The sequence below is a fragment of the Callionymus lyra genome, chromosome 5, assembly GCF_982586985.1.
Source record: "Callionymus lyra chromosome 5, fCalLyr1.hap1.1, whole genome shotgun sequence".
Lineage (NCBI taxonomy): Eukaryota > Metazoa > Chordata > Actinopteri > Syngnathiformes > Callionymidae > Callionymus > Callionymus lyra.
Genome location: NC_141822.1, coordinates 5,550,583 through 5,569,966, shown reverse-complemented (window position 1 = coordinate 5,569,966; position 19,384 = coordinate 5,550,583). Strand labels below are relative to the sequence as shown.

Below are 19,384 nucleotides of genomic sequence, written 5' to 3'. Positions count from 1 at the left end.
CCTTGAGCAGTAATACTATAGAGCCTTGAGGAGTAATACTACAGAGCCTTGAGGAGTAATACTACAGATCTTTGAGGAGTAATACAACTGAGTCTAGAGGAGTAATACTATGGAGCCTTGTGGATTAATGCTACTAAGCCTAGCAGAGTAATACTACAAATAAATACTACATTGACTCACGTAGTAATAGTACAAAGTCTTGTGGAGTAATACTACTGAGCCTTACGGAGTAATTCCACAGAGACTGGTGGAGTTATACTACAAAGCCTCGTTGAGTAATACTACAGAGTGTCACAGAGTAATGTCACAAAGCTTGCTGAGTCTTGCAGGGCTACGGAGTTTCGCTGAGTAATACTACGAAACCTCACAGAGTAATACTACAGATCCTTGTGCTGCAGCAGCCCCTGCAGAGTAACACTACAGCACTACCACGAAAAAAATGGTTTCAGGGCAAAAAGTATAGCAAGAACTAATACACTGTCGATGTTGGAGAAAATACAATGATTTTAGGTTCACATTATAGTCAGAAGTTACTTAATAAACTAGTTCTCAACAAGTAGCTCTTAATGCTGAGACACTCGTCAGACAGCAGTACTTTTCCACACATTCTGAACTATTAGACCAACCAGCAGACATGTCGCCCCTAGATTAAGGTTAATTAGTTCAGGTTAATTAAAACGTATAATGTTGGTTTAAATCTCTTGTCTTTCCAAACATCACTTTTCCAGCAAAATTACAATCTTAGTAAATCACATGCAACCTGTGGTTAAGCCCCAGGAAAAGTCTGTATAGGGATGATAGTAAATTAAAACTTCTCTAAATAATGTTGTGCAAAAAAAAATAAATTTAATGATCATTTTAAGAACCAACAAGTTTATGTTGATTTTAGCTGAAACTCCAGATAATGAACCTCAAACCAACAGGTCCGTCCAACATTTCTCACGTGGTTTCAGCTTCCAAACAACATCGACGGCAGTTTTCTCCCAGAGCGATGGAGTCGATCCAGCAACACAATCATCACGACCACCTTTTTATTGTCCATGAAAGTTACGACACAACGGTCGACACACAGTCCTCGTTGTGGCGAAGATGGTTTTGAATGTTTGCTCGACTCGGAGATCGTCGGAGCCTGAGATGTTGGACGTGGAGAAAACTTTCTGTCGGCTTCATTGTTGCTGCTTCGTTTGGAAGAAACACAAGATTTTCTCTGAAGAAACATTAGTTTATTGTGATATAACATATATATATATATATATATACTGTATATATATATATATATATATATATTTATATAACGACATAAAACCACTCGTTTCAGTCGAATCTACTAAAGAAAAACTACTGTAAACTAGTGAAAATAAGTAAAAAACAAACTCTACACATCGTCATGTTTCACTGATTCATCTTAATGGATTTTCATTTATTTTCATGAGCTGAAACTAACATATTTTAAAACATTCATCCTTTCCCGAGATTAGAAATTATTAGATGATTATTTCATTATGAATTTACAAGATTAAGATTCGAGTCTTTAAAAAATACAAGTTTTTACATGTTTGGTTTAATGGCAACAGATGATTAATAATATGAATTTATTTAAATTATCTTTTTTTTAATTCACAGACAAGTCATGTCAGCATCTGCCTCTTCTCTCCTCCTCTAGTTTCTTCCTCCTCCTCCTCCTCCTCCTTTTCTTTGTCCTGCAGTCTCTTCCTTCTCCTCCTTTCCTCCTCTAGTTTCTTCCTCCTCCTCCTCCTCCTCCTCCTCCTTTTCTTTGTCCTGCAGTCTCTTCCTTCTCCTCCTTTCCTCCTCTAGTTTCTTCCTCCTCTTTCTTCTCCTCATCCTGCAGCCTCTTCCTTCTCCACCTTTCCTCCTCCAGTCTCTTCCTTCTCCTCCTCTTCCTTCTCTAGTTTCTTCCTCCTCATCCTTCTCCTCCTCCTTCTCCTCTTCCTGTACTCTCTTCCTTCTCCTCCTCTTCCTCCTCTTTCTTCTCCTCATCCTGCAGTCTCTTCCTTCTCCACCTTTCCTCCTCTAGTTTCTTCCTCCTCATCCTTCTCCTCCTCCTCGTCCTCTTCCTGTAGTCTCTTCCTTCTCCTCCTCTTCTTCCTCTAGTTTCTTCCTCCTCTTTCTTCCTGTATTTTTTCCCTTCTCCTCCTCTTCCTCCTCCTCCTTCTCCTCGTCCTGCACTCTCTTTCTTCTCTTCCTCCTCTAGTTTCTTTCTCCTCATCCTTCTCCTTCTCCTCGTCCTCTTCCTGTAGTCTCTTCCTTCTCCTCCTCTTCTTCCTCTAGTTTCTTCCTCCTCTTTCTTCTCTTCTTCCTGTAGTCTTCCCCTTCTCCTCCTCTTCCTCCTCCTAGTCCTGCAGTCTCTTTCTTCTCTTCCTCTTCCTCCTCTAGTTTCTTCCTCCTTTGCCTTCTCCTCGTCCTTGTCCTCTTCCTGTAGTCTCTTCCTTCTCCTCCTCTTCATAATAATAATAATAATAATAATAATAATAATAATAATAATAATAATAATAATAATAATAATAATATTTTTTTTTATAGCACTTTATAAACCATAGTTACAAAGTTCTTTACATAAAACAAACTACAGTTAAAAACGACACAATCCATTAAAATAAAGAAGAGTAAAAGTCCATTGATGAAGCCAGTGAAGGGTTCAAAGAAGAAGAAGCCTGGACTGTGGACCAGCTCACAGGCCCGAGGATCTGGACAAGGATCTGCAGCTCCTAGAGGGTCAGTATGTCTGCGAGTCAGACCACGAGCTTCAAAAGTAATCAGTACAATTTAAAATCAATTCTAAAATGCACAGGAAGCCAGTGAGGCTGATGTGATGTCGTCGGTTGAAACCAGTTTAAAGTCTGGCTCATCCTCCTCCTCTTGCTTCTTCTTCTTCTCCTCTTCATCCTCCCCCTCTTCCTCGTTCTTCTCCTCCTCTTAATCCTCCCCTCTTCTTCTTCTCCTCTTAATCCTCCCCTCTTCTTCTCCTCCCCTTCATCCTCCTCCTCCTGTCACTCCTCTTCATCTTCCTCCTCCTGTCACTCCTCTTCATCCTCCTTCTTTTGTAGTCTTTTCCTTTTCCTCCTCCTCTTCCTGTTTCTCCTCCTCTAGTTACTTCCTCCTGCCCTTCTTCCTCCTCCTTCCTATTTTCCTCCTCCTTCTCATCTTCATCCTCTTTCACCTCCTGCCCCTCTCCCTCCCTTTCCTCCTCCTCATCTTCTTCTTCTCCCCCCCTTTAGTCACTTCATTTCCCCCCTGTTCCTCCTGCTCCTCATCTATTTCCTTCTTGTTCTCCTTCTCCTCCTCATCCTCTAGTTACTTTCTCCTCCTTCTCCCCCCTTCTCCTGTACCTCCTCTCCTCCCCTCATTCTCCTGTTCCTCCTCTTCATCCTCCTCCTCTTCATCCTCTCTCTCTTCCCCCTTCTTCTCCCCTCTTCTTCCTTCTCCTCTTCTAGTCACTTGCTCCTCTTTCTTCTCCTCCTCATCTTCCCCCTTCTCCTGTTGTCTCTTCTTCCTCCTCCTCACCCTCTTCTCCTCTTCCACTAGTTACCTCCCCCTCTTCCTCCTCTTGTTACTTCCTCCTCTTTCTTCTCCTCCTCCTTTTCCTCCTTCTCCTGTTGTCTCTTCCTCCTCCTCCTCCCCCCTCCTCCTTCTCTTTCACTAGTTACCTCCTTCTCTTCCACCTTCTCCTACTCTTGTTAGTTCCTCCTCATTCCCCTCTCACTCCTTCTCTTCCTCCTCCTCTAGTCTCTTACTCCTCTATTTACTTCCTCCTCTTTCTCCTCCTCCTCCTCCCCCTCTTCCTCCTTCTCATCCTCCAGTGACTTCTTCCCCCTTCCCCTTCCACTCCTTCTCCTCTTCTCTCCTAGCCCTCCTCCTCTTCCTCTAGTCTCTTACTCCTCTAGTGACTTCCTCCTCTTTCTCCTCCTCCTCCTCCCCTTCTTCCTCCTTCTCTTCCACCTCTTCCTCCTTCTCTTACTCTCGTTAGTTCCTCCTCCTTTGCCTCTCACTCCTTCTCTTCCTCTTATTCCTCCTCCTCTTCCTCCTTCTCTTCCTCCAGTTACTTCTTCCCCTTCCCCTTCCACTCCTTCTCCTCTCCTACCCCTACCCCTCCTCCTCTTCCTCTAGTCTCTTCCTCTCTCTCTCTCTCCCTCCCTCTCTCTCTCTCTCTCTCTCTCTCTCTCTCTCTCTCTCTCTCTCTCTCTCTCCTCCTCCTCCCTCTGTCCCGCCTCAGACTCGTAGCGATGGAACGAGTGTGAGTAAGAATCAGATCAGTCTGGACTGGGGTCAGAGTGGATGTAGTGCCGGCTGGACTCGCTCATGGACTCCTGTTAACCTCCGGAGGTTCAGAATCGTGTGGAGGATCTGAGACGTGGACGCAGATCTTCGAGATGAGAGTCAGCATCAGGCTGACAGCTGCTGCAGTCACCGGTGAGTCCAGATGCTTTCAGTCCAGACGGGTCGTGATGGCGAGAGACTGTTAGAAGTGGTGAGTCACGACCGGTGGCACCGGACTGTCTTCACCAGACATTCATCAGAACATCTTCTCAAATTAATCCAGGAAGAAGATGCAGAAATTACTTTTAAATAACTTCTCCTTAAAGTTTTCTGCCACACAATACTTAAATAAAGTTTATAGTGGACTAACTGGTGTTAATGTCTATCAAAGGTGAGACATGAGATCATTGACTCGAGGAAACCAGAGACTCTTATCAGTAATGGACGTGAAGACCCTCAGAGCTTGAGATAACATGATGTAAGACTTCACCCTCAGAGCTTAGTTCACTTTTAATTCTGGTCAGACATGGAAATCAGGGGGAACACCTGTGTGTGTGTGTGTGGGGGGGGGGGCTTTTTTAAAGATAAGATAAAATACTCCTTTATCCTCCCACTCTGCTGCTATTAAAAGATTATCAGCAGAGTGTTTGTACTGGCAAGAATCTGTTAATGTAGCATGATACAATATATAGTGATACTGTAGTAACAAGTATGTGTAGTATTGTCCAGTACTTGACTCTGGTGTTGTGATAGTGTAGTAACAAGTATATATGTGTAGTATTGTCCAGTACTTGACTCTGGTGTTGTGATAGTGTAGTAACAAGTATATATGTGTAGTATTGTCCAGTACTTGACTCTGGTGTTGTGATAGTGTAGTAACAAGTATATATGTGTAGTATTGTCCAGTACTTGACTCTGGTGTTGTGTTAGTGTAGTAACAAGTATATATGTGTAGTATTGTCCAGTACTTGACTCTGGTGTTGTGATAGTGTAGTAACAAGTATGTATGTGTAGTATTGTCCAGTACTTGACTCTGGTGTTGTGATAGTGTAGTAACAAGTATATATGTGTAGTATTGTCCAGTACTTGACTCTGGTGTTGTGATAGTGTAGTAACAAGTATATATGTGTAGTATTGTCCAGTACTTGACTCTGGTGTTGTGTTAGTGTAGTAACAAGTATATATGTGTAGTATTGTCCAGTACTTGACTCTGGTGTTGTGATAGTGTAGTAACAAGTATGTATGTGTAGTATTGTCCAGTACTTGACTCTGGTGTTGTGATAGTGTAGTAACAAGTATATATGTGTAGTATTGTCCAGTACTTGACTCTGGTGTTGTGATAGTGTAGTAACAAGTATATATGTGTAGTATTGTCAAGTACTTCCTACTTACATGGACATTTTTAACAATACTGTATCAATATACAAAAGTAGTCAATTTTTTTATTGTTACATTTTGGGGATTTTGATTTTTTTTTTTAGTATTCATTATAGTTTTTTTCATGGTTTATATTTCAATTAAGTTTGTTTAAAATAAAATTCAACATTACCGGTAAATAAAATCATTATTAACAAACAAGTATTCGTGGCGTTTGCTAATTTTAACGTTACAATTAAACTTCCGGCCACTAGAGGGCAGCAGTCATTACATGCTCCACAAATAAATAAGAATAAAATCCTGCAAGATCCCGGCGATTACTGTGGACGAGAGGATACAGTGAGTCCAGCAGCTTTTAAAGCTGATGTTTGGACATATTTTGGTTTGAAAACAAATGAAAGCAGTTACGACTTCGTCAAGAGTCATGTGGTCTGTAAATACTACAACACCAGAGTCAAGTACTGGACAATACTACACATGTATACTTGATACTACACTATCACAACACCAGAGTCAAGTACTGGATAATACTACACATATATACTTGTTACTACACTATCACAACACCAGAGTCAAGTACTGGACAATACTACACATATATACTTGTTACTACACTATCACAACACCAGAGTCAAGTACTGGACAATACTACACATATATACTTGTTACGACACTATCACAATATATTGTATCGTTGACCCTACATCGTGATACGAACTATAGTCTATGGAACTTGCCTGCTTGAAAACTTTACTCCTGCAAAAGTTTGACGCTTGCTTTCTGTGGATTCACTTAAAGAAACAGTGTCTTTGTAAAAAAACAGACATTATCAAGGTTATGGGCGGTTATATAGAACATTTACAGTATTAATGAATTGAATCATTTAAACGAAACTATCCATGAAAGTGTCGATTTATATTGACAACGACGTTGAAACACGGTTGAGAACAAAAGGCATCAGTTTCAATGAGTCTGATAACAAGTATTCATTCATTCATTATCTGTGAAGGTCACAGAGGTCACAGAGGTCACAGAGGTCAACATAAGACATGCTGAATGTTTGCTCTGATGTTCAGCTTCACACCATTTGTTTCAAGTGAATATAACTGCTTCCCTTGACTTATGAAGATAAACATACGTTTGCAGTTACAAACACCTCGTTAAACACACTGTTTACAGCCTTAAGATGTTACACTGTATGTGGTTCAGACACACACAACACACACAACACACACAACACACACAACACACACAACACACACACACACACACATATATATCAGTATCAAAATCTACATCTGTAAACGGTTACATGGAAAACAAATTATTACAGTTTGGAAAAACCAACGACGGTTCACACGGTACTTTTCTCAACGATATATTCATGACTGCGAGTGATTCTGAGCTGCTGTTGACCAATGAGGCGCGAGCGTTTTGGTCATGTGACGGTAGACTGTCAACAAATATTGACAAGAACAATAATTGTATTGTATTGTATATATTGTACTAATACAGGTTTAAAATGTTCCAAAATATATGCGACGCCGGATGTTTACCGACATTTTGTCAGATCTTTAGATGGATGTGTAAAACTACTATTAATACATGAGGCTTATGAGAAAAACTGTTACGGAATATTTTACGTGCACTTTACTGTCCGAAAAATACGCTAAATGAAGTTAAGTGATCGATCCGTTAAGTTGACTGTAATTTAGTACGTATTTGAAGTGACTCTGAATCTGATAACTACTGGAAGGGCTTTGCTGTGATGGGATTGGGAGGCGTTTGAATGGAGACAGAACCCTCTTGTGGTTGTATTGCCCAACTGCATTTCACTAGTTACACAATGGTAACAAGCCTCAACGCACACACACACACACACACACACATACAAAGTAACACACATGTACACAATAACACACACACACAGACACAAATGCAAAGTAACATACACGTACACAATAACACACACACAGACACACATACAAAGTAACATACACGTACACAATAACACACACACAGACACACATACAAAGTAACATACAGGTACACAATAACACACACACACAGACACACATACAAAGTAACACACACGTACACAATAATTTGTTACCCTAGGCTAGAAAAGTGCTCTATAAATATTACTTTCTTACTTACTTACTAATTACCATACCCACCTTACTTATAAGTAAGTATTACATAAGTAAGTACACACTACACACTGATCTATTCAATACTGTATTTAAATTCTACCTCAATGTTGCTAAGTCAAAAGTCATCGACAGCTGTGATTGGTTGGCTGGGCGGCAAAGCCTTATGGGGACTGTTCAGGTTCACTGTTCAATCAAATCAAAACATAAAGATCAACTTCATGTTTAAGAACTTCAGTTGAAAAGTGGCCTCATGTAACAAATTTACAAAATATAAAATTGTTACACAAGGTTTCATGAGTTTGTAATTTTCATTTGGGACTTTAAAAAAAACTGTGTTTACGATTTTGTGAATGTGTTGATACTATTGAATAGGTCAAAGGTCAAATAGGTTCAACTTTTATTCCCACATTCCTGTGTTAACTTGTGTTAAAAGCTTGTGACGGTCATTAGAGGATTGAGTTAGATGAGATGAACCAGTGTGTGTGTGTGTGTGTGTGTTTGTGTGTGCATGTGTGTGTGTGTGTGCGTGTGTGTGTGTGTGTGTGTGTGTGTGTGTCTGCACAAAGGTCATGCAGCAAATCTTTACCATCCCATCATCACATTAAGGAGTCGGTCGACTCACTTTACCCCCAGATGAGCTTCTCTAATTACTTCTGTGCACCCCCCACACACACACACCCTCACACACACACACCCTCACACACACACTCTCACACACACACACACAAACACACACACCATTAAAAGTTGACTGCAGACTCTCGGGCTGATTGTTTACGAGGGTTCGATTCTTGTCCTCGTCGTCTACTGTTCAACCGTGACCTCGGCAGTAGAAGCTGGTTCTGGACCAGGTCTCATGTGGGGGGGCGAGAAGGGGGGTTGAGGTCCGCCTGCAGGTCCACATGTGGTGGTTGAAGTGGCAGCATTTCATCTCCCAGGATTCCCGGTGGAGACCAGAGTTTTACAGGTGGTTTGAGTTTGAGTGTCGAGCAGCATCTGGCTTCCATCGAGTGACCGTCACTGAAGAGGTGTGCGGGTCTGAGGGGTTCTTATACAGAGTCGAACCCTTGCTTCTAACTCGTTCAGTCGTGAGTTGTTTAAGTAATTAAGTTATTATTATTTTTTTAGAGACTAATTCTGTTTATTTTCAACAACAGTTGAAATGAACAAATGAAAGAGAAGAAATATATTTATTTATTACGATATTAATAACCTTTGAAACAGTATCTTAATAGATGGATCTAAAACATATTATCATGCCATCATTTTTATTTCATTATTAATTGAATTTATTATTATTTTGTTTACATTTTATTTTATTTCAAATCACATTTTATCATCATAAAATCACTAGGAAATAAAAAAAAGTAAATAAAATTGATTTCTCTGAAACAACATGTGATTCTAGTGAAAATGAGTAAAACACAAACACACTTTTGTTTCAGATGCTCTTTCCATATCAAGTCAAACACAAACTCACACATTCGAACAAAGTCTCTTAAAGGCGAAATTTTGTTGAACACGATGAGATGAAAAGCAGGACAAGTGTCACCTGGTATGAGGTGTTTTTTCCACCGGAAGCTGCACTTCTGCAGAAGAACCACGGTCTGAGATGAACCACGGCCTGCTTCTGAAACACGCGCCTCGGTTTCTAACGCTGCAAACCTCAAACCAGTGCGGATGTGTGTTATTGTGTTATTGTGTTATTGTGTTATTGTGTTATTTTGTTAGTGTTTGTGCTGTCGCTGCATCTCACTCGTTACCATGTGACAGACGAGGCTCCAGCGACTCGATTGATTGTAAACGGAGCGAGAGACACTGTCGATAAAGTTGTGATTCAAGGTTTTACATGACAGTTCTTCATCATTTGATATTGATTATCAATGTTGGTGAACGTATCTCAGGGTCAGCGTGACCCGGAAGCCTCAAAACAAGTACACACTAAAACAGCACTCTATCTTCACACTAAAACAGCACTCTATGTACACACTCAAACAGTACTCTATGTACACACTCAAACAGTACTCTATGTACACACTAAAACAGTACTCTAAGTACACACTCAAACAGTACTCTATGTACACACTCAAACAGTACTCTATGTACACACTCAAACAGTACTCTATGTACACACTAAAACAGTACTCTATGTACACACTAAAACAGTACTCTATGTACACACTCAAACAGTACTCTATGTACACACTAAAACAGTACTCTATGTACACACTAAAACAGTACTCTATGTACACACTAAAACAGTACTCTATGTACACACTAAAACAGTACTCTATGTACACACTCAAACAGTACTCTATGTTCACACTAAAACAGTACTCTATGTACACACTAAAACAGTAATCTATGTTCACACTCAAACAGTACTCTATGTACACACTCAAACAGTACTCTATGTACACTCTAAAACAGTACTCTATGTTCACACTCAAACATATTATGGGCTGCAAGGTTTTCTTACTCAATGGGTTTTATTGCAGTAGTTCTGACAGTAACACTCGAGCTTCCGTTGCCGTGAACACGTCCAGGAGGATGTTATGAGTGTAAACACCCGACATGTGTTTCCGTCGGGCTCCTGTGAGGCCCCTGGACTGAACCGCTCCGACACCACCATCGCTTCAGAAACGCTTGTTTGAAACTCAAATCCTTCTCCAAGTCGCTTCAAAGCCTGAAGGCAAACATGGAGACCCTCGGATGTGATCCTCGGATGTGATCCTAACACCTCGCTCGCTCCGAAGGGAAAGTGATATCTGACGGACGTGGTCTTCGGGTCAACAAGTCGCCCGTGAAGGTGTGATCCCTTATCTCGAGTCGACTTACCTGGGTCGTGACCTCGCACATGGACTCACACGTTGAAGCCGTGAAGGATTCACATGTTCTGTCATCATTTGTGAGCAGGTTTAACTCGTCGACTAGTAAGTGTTATTTGTAAAGATCTTTCCAGACCAGGGTCACAAAGCACTTGAACTATCAAAACAATACACAGTTAAAACATATACTTTAAAAGATCAAGACACTTAAGACAAACTTCTTCAGATGTTTCTTGAAGGAGTCAGTAGATCATCAAACACAGATGTTTCTTGAAGGAGTCAGTAGATCATCAAACACACATGTTTCTTGAAGGAGTCAGTAGATCATCAAACACACATGTTTCTTGAAGGAGTCAGTAGATCATCAAACACAGATGTTTCTTGAAGGAGTCAGTAGATCATCAAACACAGATGTTTCTTGAAGGAGTCAGTAGATCATCTAACACAGATGTTTCTTGAAGGAGTCAGTAGATCATCAAACACAGATGTTTCTTGAAGGAGTCAGTAGATGATCAAACACAGATGTTTCTTGAAGGAGTCAGTAGATCATCAAACACAGAGATGGTTCCAAAGCTTAGGAGCAACAGTCTGGAAGGATTTCTCTCCTCTGGTCCTGAAGTTCAGGAACCATAAGTAGATTCTGATCCACAGACCTCAGAGCCCGAGCTGGGGTGTAAGTCTGGATCAGATCACTGATGGAAGGTCTGACCATGAATAGATCTGAAAGTAAGAACCAGAATTTTAAAATGATCCTGAAAGAAACTGGCAGCCAGTGAAGAGTTTGAAGGAGAAATGTGAGTTCTTCTACTAGAGCGGCTCAGAATTCTGGCTGCAGAGTTTTGTATGAACTGCAGGCGAGACAAATCCTTCTGGTTTAGACACGAAATAAAATGTTGCAACAGTCCAGATGAGAAGATACAAACACAGATTATAAAGAAGACCAATGAAAAAAGGTCTAATCAGCTGAAACTACAGAAACAAACCAAAAGTCACTGTTGGTTGTTTTGAGAACGATTGAACGACAAAAGAACCAGTTCTGACCTGAAGCACGGTTTGAACCGAGGAGGAAATAAACACAATGGAGGGAAACATGAAGAAGCCTCAGAAGCAGATTCTCCACATGTTTGTTTCCTCAGCAGATCTGCAGCTTCACCTGATCCTCCATGAAACTCTCTCAGAGGTTCTTCCTCACATCACAGTTTAGAAGATTCTCTTCTTTTCTTTTGCACACGGAAATACACATTTGAATACTAGCTCCAGTACCCGAGGAGTTTTTTTTAACTATTTAAACTATTTTAAATGAATAACACATTTTAATTTGTTTAAACATTTTATTGTTCCTTTGAAGGTCGACTCCAACTGCAATAAATGTTGAATCTTCTCTTTAAGACGCAGTAAGTTCCTCATCATGACCATGTTTTAAATTATCACCTTAAAGTTGCTCTGAAATCTGGACGAACAAGAGGTTACGAGAGTCCATTATGACGTAATAATGGTTTCACTCCTCCTCCAGCTGTGATCACGCCCGCTTTGTTTATACAACGAGTCACTTGGAGATGTAGACTTCGGACGATTGATGACGCGCAATGGGATGAAGATAATGAGTACTACTAATAAGGGAGAAGTAAGTGAACGACCAATTTAGTAATTTGTGGACTTTACAGAAGAATAAGTCCAAATGCAGAAAAACTCATCTGAGTCCAGACACAAGCTGTTCATGGAGGTCTTTTCTGGAACCTCTTAGATCCATTAGATCCTTTAGATCCATTACATCCATTAGATCAATTAGATCCCCTGTTTCTCTAGAAACCATTAGATTGAAGGTTTCAAACTTTTAATTGTTAAATTACACTACTCAATATTCTGAGTACTGATATACTTCTATTATACTTGTAGTAGAAGTCGCAGTCAAAGCAGTAGTTAGTCATGTCTAAACCAGAAGGATGTGTCTCGCCTGCAGTTCATACTAAACTCTGCAGCCAGAATTCTGAGCTGCTCTAGTAGAAGAACTTACATTTCTCCTTCAAACTCTTCACTGGCTGCTCTAGTAGAAGAACTCACATTTCTCCTTCAAACTCTTCACTGGCTGCTCTAGTAGAAGAACTCACATTTCTCCTTCAAACTCTTCACTGGCTGCTCTAGTAGAAGAACTCACATTTGTCCTTCAAACTCTTCACTGGCTGCCAGTTTCTTTCAGGATCATTTTTAAAATTCTGGTTCTTACTTTCACATCTATTCATGGTCAGACCTTCCATCAGTGAAGGTCTTGACCTTTTAAGTGTTTATTTTATTGGGTGTTGTGTTGATTGTTAAAGCACTTTGTGACGCTGGTCTAGAAAAGCTCTATAAATACTAATTACTTACCTACTTACCTATAACTGCAGGATAGTGAGAAGAATTCGACGTTGGGAAGTTTCTTGAAAACAAAGAGCAGCAGTTTTTTTTTACCTTCAACCCAAAGAACATAGACTCGAGGTCACCGGGCTGAAGATGTCTCACCTCGCCCTGAACACATGTACAAACACAAGATGTTTGACTCACGTCTTCTAAACAACAGCAGAAGAATGTTGGAGATAATCACGCCCGTCAGACCACTGTGAGCAGGAGGACCATCCTGCTTTGATGTTCGCTCTGGAAGGAAAGTTCTCTGCGTATATTTGACAGTAGTTATCAGTAAAACTATACTTATCGTGTAGTAATGTTTGATAATGTTTTAATATTGTCAGCAATTACTTGTTTAAATATAAGTATTTACATTTTTTTGCTTCTTTTCTTTCTTTTGCGAGTATTTCTTGTCTCTCATAACACATAGCAATGTGTTTGTGGTATCCCTTGGCTTATCTCAGGGTCAAGGTGACCCGATGGCCCGAAAACAAATGTGTTTTGTGGTATCCCTTGTGTTGTCTCGGGGTCAAGTGACCCCAACCCCGGAAAAAAAAGGGTTTGTGGTATCCCTTGTGTTATCTCAGGGTCAAGGTGACCTGAAGGCCCGAAAAAAAAAGTGTTTTGTGGTATCCCTTGTGTTTTCTCAGGGTCAAGGTGACCCAAAGGCCCTAAAACAAAGGTTTTTATGTAATCCCTTGTGTTGTGTCAGGGTCAAAGGGACCCAAAGGCTTGAAAACAAATATGTTTGTGATATCCCTTGTGTTGTCTCAGGGTCAAAGGGACCCGAAGGCTTGAAAACAAATATGTTTGTGATATCCCTTGTGTTGTCTCAGGGTCAAAGGGACCCGAAGGCTTGAAAACAAATATGTTTGTGATATCCCTTGTGTTGTCTCAGGGTCAAGTTGAACCGAAGGCTTGACAACAAATGTGTTTGTGGTATCCCTTGTGTTGTCTCAGGGTCAAAGGGACCCGAAGGCCTGAAAACAAATGTGTTTGTGGTATCCTGTGTGTTATCCCTGGTTAAAGGTGACCCGAAGGCTTGAAAAGAAATGTGTTTTGTGGTATCCCTTCTGTTGTCTCATAATTTCATGGCATTATTACGCTGTTATATCTTTATTAACGACATTAGACTTTTTTTTTTACCTACCCTGTTGTTTTTCTATCTTCATTTTTTAACATATTAAGATTATATATTTTTTTTACATTCGTTTTAATTGAACAGTATAATATACATTTTGGGGATATTTTACACACAAATATTCTACTAGAATATTATTTATTTAAAAATAAATATTCTTAATTGAAGAAATGGGGAGATTGTTTCTTTTATACTCAAACTCTATCAATATCCAACATTTTAAAATATATTTATTTATCATTAAAATGGAGTTATTTAGCAGTAAAATACTTATTATTAACTGTCTTTACATGTACACTTAAATTTAACTTAACCCAATTTGTAGTAACTGGAAAATGTTAAAAGACACTGTTTCTGATGTGACATGTTCAGAAAAACCCCATGTTTTAAAAAGTAAACTTCAGTTTTACCTTCTTTACATGATTGCGTGACACGGACTGTTAACCTGCAGGAAAACATGAAGTCGTCACATAAACGCTCTGAAGCTCCCGCAGGACAGATTACAGCAGATCTACAAGCAGCAGAGTCACAGTCCAGCTGCTCAGAGATTTACGACGAGTCTGGCTGAACCAGCGTGTCGTGCTGGTGTTTGGTTTGTTAGGATCACGGCTGTTTTCACAGATTAAAACACATTATTCCGTCTCCTCCTCACATCCTCATTATTGGAACTGCATGAATAATGTATCAGTCACGGTCGAGCGATGATGGAAAGTCATCTTCTGTTCTCTCTAACTATGAGTATCAGACAAGATTAAACCCTCAGTTCAAAAACATACAGAGGTGGATTGAGAACTTGGAGAAGTTGTCCGTAGGTATGAGTGTGTGTGTGAATGGTGGTCTGTCTTTGTGTGTCCTGAGACAGACTGGCGTCCTGTCCAGGGTGTCCCCTGCCTCTCGCCCTATGATACTGGGATAGACTCCAGTTCTTCCCGCGACCCCACAAAAGGGATAAAGCGATAGAAAATGAATGAATGAGTTTATACATATTTAAATTTCATAATTGTGTGTTTTTCTGCTGCTATATTAGATTAAATTATATTAGATTAAACTTTATTAATCCCTCTGGAAATAGGGTTTCCACAGCAGACGATAGTTTCATAAAAACAAGAATGAGAACAAAGTGCAAATAAAATAACAAAGTAGAATATAAATCAAAAGGAAATAACACAAAGAAAGTTGAAATTGATATAAATAATTATTTTAATTTATGACTAAATATTTTCACTACAGGGAAGTAATAATTGGGAAACATACATTAAATAAAATGATAAACAGTTTCAATTTGAAAAAAGACATATATATATGTATAGTACAAGTATGCTGTAATACTGTCTTATATTATATTTAAACTGTATGTTTTTCCAATTATTCATTCCATGTCCTACTTTATTTTAAACCCATGAAATATTGTATTTGCGACATCAGTGCCATCAGAATATTGAGTTTTACATTTCAAATCTTGAGTATTTTTTTTAAAAGTAATTGAATGAAATAATTTGCAATGGAAAGGTTGAATGGATTAATAATTTTAAATTTGATTTCGTAATTCAAATAACCATCTCTGTGTTTGATGATCTGCTACTGCTTCAAGAAAAACACTTTTATTTGAGCTTTTCCTTAACTTTCTTGCTGCTGCTGTGTTTCTCTCATGTGTCTTGATCTTTGAAAGTATGTACTTTATTGAGTATTGTTTTGATTGTCAAAGCGCTTTGTGACCCTGGTCTAGAAAAGCTCTCTACAAATACTATTAACTTACTGACTCACTTCCTATTGTTCAACGCTCAAGTGTCACTGCCAAGACAAATTTCCCAGAGCTCCACACCTCATGTCCTGCTCCCTCTGAGTCCAACAATATCAAGCATTAGTTCTGCTACTGTGAGGAAAACCTTCTATATTTGCTACTAAAACATAAATTCTTAAACGACGTCTCGACCTCTAACGTTTCACTTGATGCGACTCAAGTATAAACGGTGAAAGAGTTGCTAAAGGCTAAAGTGACGCCTCCAGCGCTCGAATGTTCGAAGCCGACATGATGGATGGTCTCGTGGCCCGAGAGAGCGATAGACCAGGAGAGGAGGGTCTGGTGCACAGATGGAGCTTCACCGTGACCTCAAACACACACATGTGCAGCTAACAAGAGCTCCAGGGGAATTCAAGTGAGCGCTCGTGTATCGTGATACATCATCCTGAAACGCCACTAGATGGAGCGCTTGAAACACATGCATCGTGATACATCATCATGAAACGCCACTAGATGGAGCGCTTGAGACACTTGTATCGTGATACATCATCATGAAACGCCACTAGATGCAGCGCTTGAGACATTTGTATCGTGATACATCATCATGAAACGCCACTAGATGGAGCGCTTGAGACACATGTATCGTGATACATCATCATGAAACGCCACTAGATGAAGCGCTTGAGACACATGTATCGTGATACATCATCATTAAAAGCCACTAGATGGAGTGCTTGAGACACATGTATCGTGATACATCATCATGATACGCCACTAGATGGAGCACTTGAGACACATGTATCGTGATACATCATCGTGAAACGCCACTAGATGGAGTGCTTGAGACGCGTGTATCGTGATGCATCATCATGAAACGCCACTAGATGGAGCACTTGAGACACATGTATCGTGATACATCATCATGAGATGCCACTAGATGGAGCGCTTGAGATACTTGTATCGTGATACATCATCGTGATACGCCACTAGATGGAGCACTTGAGACACATGTATCGTGATACATCATCATGAAACGCCACTAGATGGAGTGCTTGAGACGCGTGTATCGTGATGCATCATCATGAAACGCCACTAGATGGAGCGCTTGAGACACATGTATCGTGATGCATCATCATGAAACGCCACTAGATGAAGCGCTTGAGATACTTGTATCGTGATACATCATCATGAGATGCCACTAGATGGAGCACTTGAGACACATGTATCATGATACATCATCATGAAACGCCACTAGATGGAGCGCTTGAAACACATGTATCGTGATACATCATCATGAAACGCCACTAGATGGAGCGCTTGAGACACATGTATCGTGATACATCATCATGAAACGCCACTAGATGGAGCGCTTGAGACACATGTATTGTGATACATCATCGTGAAATGCCACTAGATGGAGCGCTTGAGACACATGTATCGTGATACATCATCGTGAAACGCTGCTAGATGGAGCGCTTGAGACACATGTATCGTGATACATCATCATGAAACGCCACTAGATGGAGCGCTTGAGATACTTGTATCGTGATACATCATCATGAAACGCCACTAGATGAAGCGCTTGAGACACATGTATCGTGATACATCATCATGAAACGCCACTAGATGGAGCGCTTGAGATACTTGTATCATGATACATCATCGTGATACGCCACTAGATGGAGCACTTGAGACACATGTATCGTGATACATCATCATGAAACGCCACTAGATGGAGTGCTTGAGACGCGTGTATCGTGATGCATCATCATGAAACGCCACTAGATGGAGCGCTTGAGACACATGTATCGTGATACATCATCATGAAACGCCACTAGATGAAGCGTTTGAGATACTTGTATCGTGATACATCATCATGAGATGCCACTAGATGGAGCACTTGAGACACATGTATCATGATACATCATCATGAAACGCCACTAGATGGAGCGCTTGAAACACATGTATCGTGATACATCATCATGAAACGCCACTAGATGGAGCGCTTGAGACACATGTATCGTGATACATCATCATGAAACGCCACTAGATGGAGCGCTTGAGACACATGTATCGTGATACATCATCGTGAAATGCCACTAGATGGAGCGCTTGAGACACATGTATTGTGATACATCATCGTGAAACGCTGCTAGATGGAGCGCTTGAGACACATGTATCGTGATACATCATCATGAAACGCCACTAGATGGAGCGCTTGAGATACTTGTATCGTGATACATCATCATGAAATGCCACTAGATGGAGCACTTGAGACACATGTATCGTGATACATCATCATGAAACGCCACTAGATGGAGTGCTTGAGACACATGTATCGTGATACACCATCATGAAACGCCACTAGATGGAGCGCTTGAGATACTTGTATCGTGATACATCATCATGAAACGCCACTAGATGGAGCGCTTGAGATACTTGTATCGTGATACATCATCGTGAATTGCCACTAGATGGCACATTACGCCAGGTTTTTATCGGTGGAATTCGTAGATTAAAGACTGTGGAGCAGAGAGGAGTGGTGTTTCAAAAGTAAGGACACTGTATCATGACACCTCATCAGCTGTTTCATGAAGCTTCATCAACCACTAAGTTTGTATTAGTGTGAGACAATATAGATACAACGATATTCTGTCTTTTTTTTTTTACCATATTGAATTCATATTTTTTTTGGCTTTCAAATCATTCATTCATTCATTTTCTATCGCTTTAGCTCTTATGGGGGTCTGGAGTCTATCCCAGTTTCTTCAGGCAAAAGGCAGGGGACACCCTGGACGGGATGTCAGTCTGTCTCAGGACACACAAAGACAGACAACCATTCACACACACACTCATACCTACGGACAATTTAGCCAAGTTCTCAATCAACCTCTGTATGTTTTTGGACTGTGGGAGGAAAGCTGGCTCGGCCACCACTGCGCGCACACTTTCAAATCATATTTTATTTAATATAATTTAATTAATTATATTTGATTTAATAAATCTCTTTTTATTCCTTTCGTATTATTTAATTTTTTATGTTCCGGTGTCGTGTTTAGAACACATGCAATCAAAGTTTTTCTCATTCTGATTTTAACGTTAAAATGTCAATAAAATGTGTATAAAATTAAAAAATGTTTTATTCCCAATTATCATGCAAATATTCAGAGGTGTTACAGCCACAAGATGACAGAAAGACATCTCTATGAGATCTTGGTGAATACTGAGGACGAGAGGATGCATTGGACATCAGTTTGGACATATTTTGGTTTGAAAAAAATGAAAGCAGTAACGACTTCGTCATTGGTCTGTAAATACTACAACACCAGAGTCAAGTACTGGACAATACTACACATATATACTTGTTACTACACTATCACAACACCAGAGTCAAGTACTGGACAATACTACACATATATACTTGTTACTACACTATCACAACACCAGAGTCAAGTACTGGACAATACTACACATATATACTTGTTAC

General features: G+C 40.1%; 1 protein-coding gene across 1 annotated transcript in view; it reads left to right on the top strand.

Annotated features, from left to right (window-relative positions):
* The first annotated feature begins 4,268 nt into the window (after positions 1–4,268).
* The window catches only part of itga1 (integrin, alpha 1), an 80,159-nt gene continuing 65,043 nt past the window's right edge, over positions 4,269–19,384 (top strand). The window contains exon 1 of the mRNA XM_087790592.1: positions 4,269–4,428. Coding sequence (XP_087646718.1) covers positions 4,389–4,428 — 40 coding nt within the window. The 5' untranslated portion in view covers positions 4,269–4,388. The remainder of the gene's footprint in view (positions 4,429–19,384) is intronic.